This window comes from Populus euphratica, chloroplast, assembly GCF_000495115.2.
Source record: "Populus euphratica chloroplast, complete genome".
Lineage (NCBI taxonomy): Eukaryota > Viridiplantae > Streptophyta > Magnoliopsida > Malpighiales > Salicaceae > Populus > Populus euphratica.
The window spans coordinates 42,501-52,500 of record NC_024747.1 but is presented as its reverse complement, the minus strand read 5'-3'; the positions used below and the strand labels follow the sequence as shown (position 1 = coordinate 52,500).

General features: G+C 32.9%; 5 protein-coding genes and 5 non-coding genes across 10 annotated transcripts; 7 read left to right on the top strand and 3 right to left on the bottom strand. All coding sequences in view use genetic code 11, as the record gives it.

Annotated features, from left to right (window-relative positions):
* The first annotated feature begins 132 nt into the window (after positions 1-132).
* Positions 133-809, top strand: trnV-UAC. The gene is made up of 2 exons: positions 133-171; positions 773-809. It is a non-coding gene; the product is annotated as a tRNA-Val (tRNA).
* Positions 810-2,083: 1,274 nt separating this feature from the next.
* On the top strand, positions 2,084-2,446 carry ndhC (NADH-plastoquinone oxidoreductase subunit 3). The gene has a single exon. It carries the CDS (start codon positions 2,084-2,086, stop codon positions 2,444-2,446), a length of 363 nt encoding a protein of 120 aa, YP_009054434.1.
* ndhK (NADH-plastoquinone oxidoreductase subunit K) lies at positions 2,326-3,183 on the top strand. The gene has a single exon. It carries the CDS (start codon positions 2,326-2,328, stop codon positions 3,181-3,183), a length of 858 nt encoding a protein of 285 aa, YP_009054433.1.
* A 107-nt stretch (positions 3,184-3,290) lies between these two features.
* On the top strand, positions 3,291-3,770 carry ndhJ (NADH-plastoquinone oxidoreductase subunit J). Its single transcript has one exon. The coding sequence runs from the start codon at positions 3,291-3,293 to the stop codon at positions 3,768-3,770; it is 480 nt and encodes a 159-aa protein (YP_009054432.1).
* Positions 3,771-4,522: 752 nt separating this feature from the next.
* On the bottom strand, positions 4,523-4,595 carry trnF-GAA. Its single transcript has one exon. It is a non-coding gene; the product is annotated as a tRNA-Phe (tRNA).
* A 309-nt stretch (positions 4,596-4,904) lies between these two features.
* trnL-UAA lies at positions 4,905-5,588 on the bottom strand. The gene is made up of 2 exons: positions 5,552-5,588; positions 4,905-4,954 (listed from the first exon to the last, which is right to left on the bottom strand). It is a non-coding gene; the product is annotated as a tRNA-Leu (tRNA).
* A 472-nt stretch (positions 5,589-6,060) lies between these two features.
* Positions 6,061-6,133, top strand: trnT-UGU. Its single transcript has one exon. It is a non-coding gene; the product is annotated as a tRNA-Thr (tRNA).
* Positions 6,134-6,355: 222 nt separating this feature from the next.
* Positions 6,356-6,961, top strand: rps4 (ribosomal protein S4). Its single transcript has one exon. The coding sequence runs from the start codon at positions 6,356-6,358 to the stop codon at positions 6,959-6,961; it is 606 nt and encodes a 201-aa protein (YP_009054431.1).
* Positions 6,962-7,249: 288 nt separating this feature from the next.
* On the bottom strand, positions 7,250-7,336 carry trnS-GGA. The gene has a single exon. It is a non-coding gene; the product is annotated as a tRNA-Ser (tRNA).
* A 560-nt stretch (positions 7,337-7,896) lies between these two features.
* On the top strand, positions 7,897-9,915 carry ycf3 (hypothetical chloroplast RF34). Its single transcript has 3 exons — positions 7,897-8,025; positions 8,747-8,974; positions 9,763-9,915. Exons 1-3 carry the CDS (start codon positions 7,897-7,899, stop codon positions 9,913-9,915), a joined length of 510 nt encoding a protein of 169 aa, YP_009054430.1.
* The last annotated feature ends 85 nt before the right edge of the window (positions 9,916-10,000 follow it).

Below are 10,000 nucleotides of genomic sequence, written 5' to 3'. Positions count from 1 at the left end.
CCCGTCACATCGATGGATTATAAATGTAATATTATTTATAAGCAATACCGATCAAAGAGATAAAAGTTGGATCATGTAATATTCATCTTGACAAGAAATTATTGACATGATAAAATATATATCACAAGCAAAAGGGCTATAGCTCAGTTAGGTAGAGCACCTCGTTTACACGCGCGCCGATGTTTTTTCAGAGGAGTACATTATGGAATCAAAAAACTTATTGAGAAGTTGATGTCTTACTCCATGACTTTTAGGGAACAAGAGAACAATAGCCTGACAAAAGATTCGGTCCAATTTAGGTGCCCCTTTTCGATTTTTAGATTTTAGGCAACCAATAGAACCCATTATTGATTTAAGATATTGATAAGGGGAATACTCACTCTATTCAATGCTAGGCATAATGAGTATAAAGACCTCAAAAAATTCTTTTTTCGTCCTATCTTATGAACTTTAAGGTGTATGAAGTTTCATATTGGATTATTTAAGTAAGAAGGGGGCGATGGAGACTTCATTTAACTTAGGTTGATCTAAGCCAAAAGCAAACCTACGTCAGGATAACCTTCTTTGAAACACTTCGGTAGTGCTCTCAGATCGGAATCCAAATAAGAAATCAGAGCACATGGAGCCATCTTCTTATCTTCTTGTCAAGAGAATTATGGTAGACTAACTAATTATTTATATCAGTTAATGGAAGAGCCCAATGCAAAAAAATGCATGTTGGGTCTTTGAAACAGTTCGAATCATTTTGAGAATAATCAGTTTGATCTGTTTTACCGAGAAGGTCTACGGTTCGAGTCCGTATAGCCCTAAAAAAAAATGAAATAAAATTCAAATACAAAAACAAAAATTGTATAGTTTTTATTTCTTCATTATTGTATTGTTTGTTGTTTGTAACTAGCCGCTTGCAATTGCTTGGTTTATCGAAAAACGAAAAAAAAAAAGCATTTTCATAAGCTTGCTCGCAGGAATCATTCAGGATAGAGTATAAAGCCGAAATAAAAAAAAAAGTGCACTTCAATAGACCCAATCGCTATTTTTATTTCATTTTTTTTTTTTTTATCTTGTCTTGGCTAAACAAACCCAATTTTCTTCATTACTCTTCCTAAGTCAATTACATATGAATTTTTCCCCTTTCCTATCCGCAATCAAAAAGAGTTAGTGATACTTCTTTTCTTTGTCTTTGGGATACCTGCCGAAGCCTAATGAATTTTTGGAGTCAAAATCATGACACGAACTCATTTAAAAACAAATTCCAACCTAACTCAACAAAAATCAAATCTACTAGTAAGTTACACGGATTTAAAAATGACTTACTCTATTTATGGACAAGCTGGAGTTTGAAATTGAAAAATGAGGATCTTTATTAACTTTCATTATTAACATTGTAAAACGGGCTCTTCTTTTTTCTTTTATTGCTATACCAGGTAAGGTATAGCAATAAAAGAAAAAAATAAAGGAGTCTTTTCTTGCCCTAACATTCAATTACTAAATTGAATTAATTTAATTAATATATTTATATTAATTTCTAAATGAATATAGAAGTATAATTCGAAATTAGAATAGAAGTATAATAGAATAGAACTATAATTTAGTATATAAGATCCTATTTTATTAATGTTTAATATTATTTATTATATATATATATTCCATATTATATAGGTAGAGGTACTCTATTACATATAGAATATAGGTATAGTATTTTCTATTTTTATATAGATTAGTATTTTATTTAAAATACTATAATTCTATTTTAATTTATATTTTTTTTTTTTATTTTTATAAATTTTTATAGAGAATCCGAAGTGAGATGAAAAATCGAGAAAAAAGTCTTATTTGTATAAGGTATAAGAGAAATAGCAATATATATTTATAATTGATAATTGATATCGAAATAAAATTGAAGTAAATGGAACAATTCGAGTCGATGAATCTTGAAATGAGACATGTACCAAAGCAAACAAAACTAAGCAGTTCAATCAAAATAAATTGTTATTTTGACTAAACAGTTATGAATGAGTTGACAATTAATTTCAATTCGACTCGAATAATCTAGTATATTTTCTACATTCATAGGAGTGCACCCATGTTTCTGCTTTACGAATATGATATTTTCTGGGCATTTCTAATAATATCAAGTGTTATTCCTATTTTGGCATTTCTAATTTCGGGCCTTTTATCCCCAATTAGAAAAGGACCAGAGAAACTTTCTAGTTATGAATCCGGTATAGAACCAATGGGCGATGCTTGGTTACAATTTCGAATCCGTTATTATATGTTTGCTCTAGTTTTTGTTGTTTTTGATGTTGAAACGGTTTTTCTTTATCCATGGGCAATGAGTTTCGATGTATTGGGGGTATCCGTATTTATAGAAGCTTTAATTTTCGTGCTTATCCTAATTGTTGGTTTAGTTTATGCATGGCGAAAAGGAGCATTAGAATGGTCTTAGCTCTTGAATATTCCGACAATAATAATGAAAACAAAAAAAAAAAGAACATTGAGACAGTTATGAATTCCATTGAGTTTCCCTTACTTGATCGAACAACCCCAATTTCAGTTATTTCAACTACATCAAATGATCTTTCAAATTGGTCAAGACTCTCCAGTTTATGGCCGCTTCTCTATGGTACCAGTTGTTGCTTCATTGAATTTGCTTCATTAATAGGCTCACGATTCGACTTTGATCGTTATGGGCTAGTACCAAGATCTAGTCCTAGACAAGCGGACCTGATTTTAACAGCCGGCACAGTAACCATGAAAATGGCTCCTTCTTTAGTGAGATTATATGAACAAATGCCGGAACAAAAATATGTTATTGCTATGGGAGCATGTACAATTACAGGGGGAATGTTCAGTACGGATTCTTATAGTACTGTTCGGGGAGTCGATAAGCTAATTCCTGTAGATGTCTATTTGCCGGGCTGCCCTCCTAAACCGGAGGCGATTATAGATGCTATAACAAAACTTCGTAAAAAAATATCTCGAGAGATTTATGAAGATCGAATTAGGTCTCAACAGGGGAATCGGTGTTTTACTACCAATCACAAGTTTCATATTGGACGTACTACTAATACTGGAAATTATGATCAAGGATTACTCTATCAACCGCCGTCTACTTCAAAAATAGCTCCTGAAGCCTTTTTCAAATACAAAAAGTCAGTATCGTCCCCTGAATTAGTAAATTAGAGGAAGGACTCCTTTGTACAGAATAACAAAAGGCAAATCAATCTTCCTAAATTTCATCGGAAATAGGAAATACTTATACAAATAAAAATGGGGGATAGAAAAAAAATATGCGGGGTCCTCTGTCTGCTTGGCTGGTCAAACATGGGCTAGTTCATAGATCTTTGGGCTTTGATTACCAAGGAATAGAGACTTTACAAATAAAGCCCGAGGATTGGCATTCCATTGCTGTCATTCTATATGTATATGGTTACAACTATCTGCGTTCCCAATGTGCCTATGATGTAGCACCGGGCGGGCTGTTAGCTAGTATATATCATCTTACGAGAATAGAATATGGTATTCTAGATCAACCTGAAGAAGTATGTATAAAAGTATTTGCTCCTAGGAAGAATCCTAGAATTCCATCTGTTTTCTGGGTTTGGAAAAGTGCGGATTTTCAAGAAAGAGAATCTTATGATATGTTGGGAATCTCTTATGATAATCATCCACGTCTGAAACGTATCTTAATGCCGGAAAGTTGGATAGGGTGGCCTTTACGTAAAGATTATATTGCTCCCAATTTTTATGAAATACAAGATGCTCATTGAATAATAAGAAACTCATTTCAGTGTTACAATTCCAGATATTCAAGGAATATTTGTTCGTTCTCTTATAGATCCAGAGAGTCATTGAAGTCTCATTCATATTATTATGGATATATAGACTAAAAAAAAAAGACAATACAATTAGGGATTCGTCGGATTCTCCAATTTTGAAGATATTTATTTCGGGCGAGCCGAGCTAATAGGACGAACTAAGCGAATTCTGCATCATGAACTTTGTACTGCGCACATCCCTTAGATGAGCTATATAAAGTCAATAAAGAAATATAATATGAAAGAAAAAACAAAAACAAAGAAATCAAAGGAGATCAGATTCTATTTGTACTGTATCCGAGATGAATCTTGTATATTCCCACCCTTCAACTTCTCTAGACTAGACTTTTCTTTTAAGTATTTTACGCAATTAATTTACCCTTTTAAATCTATATCAAGTATTCATTTTTTGACCGAGAGGACACGCATTATGGACAAAAAAAAAAAAAAAAGAGGAAAGATAGTCGAATTCTTTTTTCTTTTACATACCCTTAATACTTTTTATTTATATTAATATACTTTTTTTTTATACTTTAATTACTCATCTAAAAATCTAAGAAGGCTATATCTCCAGACACCTAGATAAGTATGTATCATGGTCTATATTATTAACTATATTATTAATATGTATGTTGATCTATACCATCTATATCAATTAATTTAATTAAGTTGTAGAATAGATACTTCTAGACAAATTCATCATGTGTCAGGAACCAGATTTGAACTGGTGACACGAGGATTTTCAGTCCTCTGCTCTACCTGCTGAGCTATCCCGACCATTTCCGACGCGCCGTCTTCCTAATTTTACTAAATGACTTGGTCAATTAAAAAAAAAAAGACAAAAAGGTATTCTAAAGTCTTATGATTGTTAATCATTCCAATTTTCAAAAGGGATTCCTTGTTTTACTCAAAGAAGTTCGTTTGGATGTCTATCCTATCTATCACAAGACTTGTGAAAAGAAAAAAAAAATGCAGCCCAGATACATTTGTGAAAAAATCGAATGAATGAGAAAGATAACGAATTTTGAACCGTTAACGAAAAGAGAGAATAAGATAAACAATTAGGGAGTCGAGCGGGCCCTTTTTTGGGGATAGAGGGACTTGAACCCTCACGATTTATAAAGTCGACGGATTTTCCTTTTACTATAAATTTCTTTGTTGTCGATATTGACATGTAGAATGGGACTCTATCTTTACTCTCGTCCAATTAATCAGCAGACTCTGGGGTGAATGATCTGATCAATGAATATTCGATCCTCTCGTCAACTTGGAATCGATTCAAATCAAAGCAATTTTTTTTTTATTAATTATTTAGAATTATTAATTATTTAATTTTTCATATAAATAGAATAAAATACAGATTCGAGTCGGTTGTCATTAATCATTTGAGATAGTATTTCAGTACGTATGCCTATGTATTATGTTTCCTATGTATTATGTTTATAGGGTTATACTTTACTTTAACTTTCTTTTTTCTGGAATTTTAACTTTAACAGAAGGATTCCTTTACTTGACTAATGCAACGCAGTCAACTCTATTTGTTAGAACAACTTCCATTGAGTCTCTGCACCTATCCTTTTGTATTCTTATTCTGTCTTTATGAACCTTTGTTTGTTTTTTTGTTTGTTTTCGAAAAATAGGATTTGGCTCAGGATTGCCCCTTTTTTTTTCCGGGGTTTCTCTGAATTTGAAAGTTATCACTTAGTAAGTTTCCATACCAAGGCTCAATCCAATTAAGTCCGTAGCGTCTACCAATTTCGCCATATCCCCTCTTTGTTTTGTGTTTTGAGATTCAGATCTTATTATTATGTTATTATGTCATTCCCTTTTTTCTTTCATTTCTATTCTACTGGAACTGTTAAAGTCATTAGATACCGATTCCTATATTCCTAGAAAAGTGTTTCCTCTATATTTTAATATTATATTTGATTTCTTGTCTAGCCTCTTTCATATCTATTTTGGACCCCTATTTGGTCTAATCAGAAATCATTCTATCATTTCTGTATCCGCAATTCAATATAGATGCATATATACCACATTTATTCTATATGTTTTTCTTCGAATCATTTTTCTTGTGCAATTTTGAATACTCGAACGGTCAATTCTTTTCTTTTTTTTTTATATTCAATTCATTTTTCTATATTCATTTAATTTAATTATGAATTACTACGAATGAAAAGTGAATACCTAAGGTTCCAGTAGTTTACTAAATTCCTGTGCATGTACAATTTCTGTTATGTGAGCCCGCTTAGCTCAGAGGTTAGAGCATCGCATTTGTAATGCGATGGTCATCGGTTCGATTCCGATAGCTGGCTTTTTTTTTTTTTTTTTTTTTTTTTCTATATTCTATATACATTCTTTGTGTATATACAATAAGGTCCGGATATTGATAGAATCCATCTCATTTGTAGTATATCAGTATTTTTTGTAGTATAATACTTCAGTAGATTTTGCCTCATTTATCATATTTATCCTTTAGTTCAGTTTTAATTTAGGTTTATGAAATTTCAATAAAATAAAGAAAATAAGGAGTCTTTATGTCACGTTACCGAGGGCCTCGTTTCAAAAAAATACGCCGTCTGGGGGCTTTACCGGGACTAACTAGTAAAAGGCCTAGAGCCGGGAGCGATCTTAGAAATCAATCGCGCGCCGGTAAAAAATCTCAATATCGTATTCGTTTAGAAGAAAAACAAAAATTGCGTTTTCATTATGGTCTTACAGAACGACAATTGCTTAAATACGTTCGTATCGCTGCAAAAGCCAAAGGGTCAACAGGTCAGGTTTTACTACAATTACTTGAAATGCGTTTGGATAACATCCTTTTTCGATTAGGTATGGCGTCAACTATTCCTCGAGCCCGCCAATTAGTTAACCATAGACATATTTTAGTTAATGGTCGTATAGTAGATATACCAAGTTATCGCTGCAAACCCCGAGATATTATTACAGCGAAGGATGAACAAAAATCTAGAGTTATGATTCAAAATTCTCTTGATTCATTCCCCCAGGAGGAATTGCCAAAACATTTGACTCTTCACCCATTCCAATATAAAGGATTGGTCAATCACATAATAGATAGTAAATGGATTGGCTTGAAAATAAATGAATTGTTAGTTGTAGAATATTATTCTCGTCAGACTTAAACCTAACTAAAATAACAAGGGTTCGAACAATTTTGTCCCCTGTCGCCTAAATAAAGAGACCAAAGGTATGGGTTTGCTTGGGGGATTTTTCTCCCATTGATATATCCTAGAATGATAGGGGCATTTTCATTCCTTGTCCACTCGTATTTTCTGTTCCACAGAAATTAGGAATAGAGAATCTATATCAAAGAAAGATCGAACTCTTGGAATAAAGGTATCCTTTGTTATGTGATTTGATATATTGTGGTCAATAGCATTTCAGTAACATTGATAAATTAGGTGAAGGTGCGGAAAGAGAGGGATTCGAACCCTCGGTAAACAAAAGTCTACATAGCAGTTCCAATGCTACGCCTTCAACCACTCGGCCATCTCTCCTACATAATGATTAGGATAATGATTATGGCCCCGAAAGCGAGTGAATCACGAGTCAATCCCGATTTGAGAATGAAGATAACTGTCAATGCAACTATTGATGTAATTATTCCAACTGTATTTAGTATCATATATAATTTAGTATCATATATATTAGATTAGATGTTGGATAGGTACGGTACATACAATTAATTCTAACTATAAAAAATAGAATAGAAAAATAGAAAACTTTTAATCATTTAATCAAAAAAAGACCTTTCCTTCGGGGCTGGGGGATAAAGCAATTATTTTTTTGTTTTTGTGAAAAACTTTTTCTTAAAAACAATAAAGATATATATCTATTTACTATTTATGTTTGCTGTTTGCGAAGATGACGTTCCCGTCTTTTTCTGATATCTATACCGGCTAAAATCACGGGATTGGAACGACTCGAACACTCGGTCTATCTTTTTTTATGAGTTAAGGCTGTTTTTATGTTATTTCGTACTGTATAATTACTTTTTTTGTAGGATCGTTTTCTCACGAGAGGTAATTTAAAGAAATTTTAAAATGGATTGCTACCTATGCCTAGATCCCGGATAACTGGAAATTTGATTGATAAGACCTTTTCAATTGTAGCCAATATCTTATTACGAATAATTCCGACAACTTCAGGAGAAAAAGAGGCATTTACTTATTACAGAGATGGTGTGATTTGATTTATTTTATTTACCGCTTCGAGTCTTAGGAGAAAGACACATTAGCCGGGATAGAAAGATTTGAAAAAAACTCTACGTTTATTGAAGGTGAAGTTTCTAAAAAAAAAATTCCTTCTGTCGTGTATCCCCGATTAATGCAGCCTCAGATGTTTCAATTGTCGATTCTAGCATTGAGCGAAAAGGTTACACCTATGGCTATGAGTTATGTATTGCAGGTTAATCCTGCTCCACTAGTACCACTAGGCGGCATAGAGGAAGAAGCACTACGCTTAGGAATCAACAACACGAAAACTTTGCTATAAATTGCCCCTTTTCCTTATTGGGATCGGGACTAAGAAGAATGGTTGGGACAACAAATATCCATCTCATTCGTGCTTTGGATACCCATATAACCATCGAAGACTGTTGAAGTGACTAATTCCTAGAAATTAAGGGATGTTGAGGACAAAGAAATTGTTGGAGTTAACGTAACATTTTTCTATTTTTATATAGTACCAACATCTTGGATGTTAAGAAACGATCTTTTGCAGGAAGGTTGGCTAGAGATTTCTTGTAAAAACACTAGCCCCGCTCAGTTCATAATGAGACTATTTCACTCCTTTTTGATTCTATGTATTAGGCTTATTATGCACATAAGGGAGGAGCCGTATGAGATGAAAACCTCACGTACGGTTCTGGAACGGAGATTCTTTGAATCGAATAACGACCGTAACGGATGTCTGCTCAATCCGAAGGAAATTATGCGGAAGCTTTACAGAATTATTATGAAGCTATGCGACTAGAAATCGATCCCTATGATAGAAGTTATATACTCTATAATATAGGCCTTATTCACACAAGTAATGGAGAACACACAAAAGCTTTGGAATATTATTTTCGGGCATTAGAACGAAACCCTTTCTTACCACAAGCTTTTAATAATATGGCCGTAATCTGTCATTACGTGCGACTATCTACACTATAGAAAGAAAAAGGAAAGAAAGAGCAAAATCAAAAATCTACTAGTAAAAAAAAAATAGGCTTTCTACATATGGCATCGTCCAAAACAACGATTTTTATCAGCTGTAGCAAAGAAAGAAACTTCATAGAAATCGAAATATGAAAAAAGAAATATGCCTAGATACTTTATTCTATGGATAAAGGATCTAATTGATAGAGGAAGCACCGTAAAGATCAATTAGCGAAATTTTTGCCGATACAATAAGAACTGCTTACTTAATGTCATAATATGAGACAAAAGCTAGGAATCCACTTATGTAATGGAGTCGACCCCCTAAAGTATTGAGCAGCGGTGTAGCATCAGATCCCAAAGATAGTAAGCCTTTTCTTTCTTATGAGAGAAGGTCTTTTTCAAAGATTCTATATAAATATAAATTTCTATATGAAACCGAGATAGTTACCTTTCAGAAAATTGTAATGATAGTAGAACACCTACGCTTTATTCTTTTGAAGGTGGGAGAAAAGATAAAACAAAACGGATTATTATTATTAATTATTATTATTATTAATTATTATTATTATTAATATTATTATTATTATTATTAATATTATTAATTATTATTATTAATAATTAATAAAATCAAACTTCAAGTTTGAAACTCATGTAATTAACCTCTTTTGATTAACTCGAAAAAAAAAATGGGACATCAAAAGAATTGACTGTCGAGCCGTATGAGTTAGGAAACTCTCAAGTACGGTTCTAAGGGAAGGAATTTACTCGCCTATTCCGACCGAGGAGAACAGGCCATTCGGCAGGGAGATTCTGAAATTGCGGAGGCTTGGTTCGACCAAGCCGCGGAGTATTGGAAACAAGCTATAGCGCTTACTCCTGGAAATTATATTGAAGCGCAGAATTGGTTGAAGATCACAAGGCGTTTCGAATAAAATATTCGAATAAGATAAGAGCATGCTCTTTTCTTTTATTATTTAGTATTTGTTTTTAGTATTTGTTATAATTATTTTCTTATAA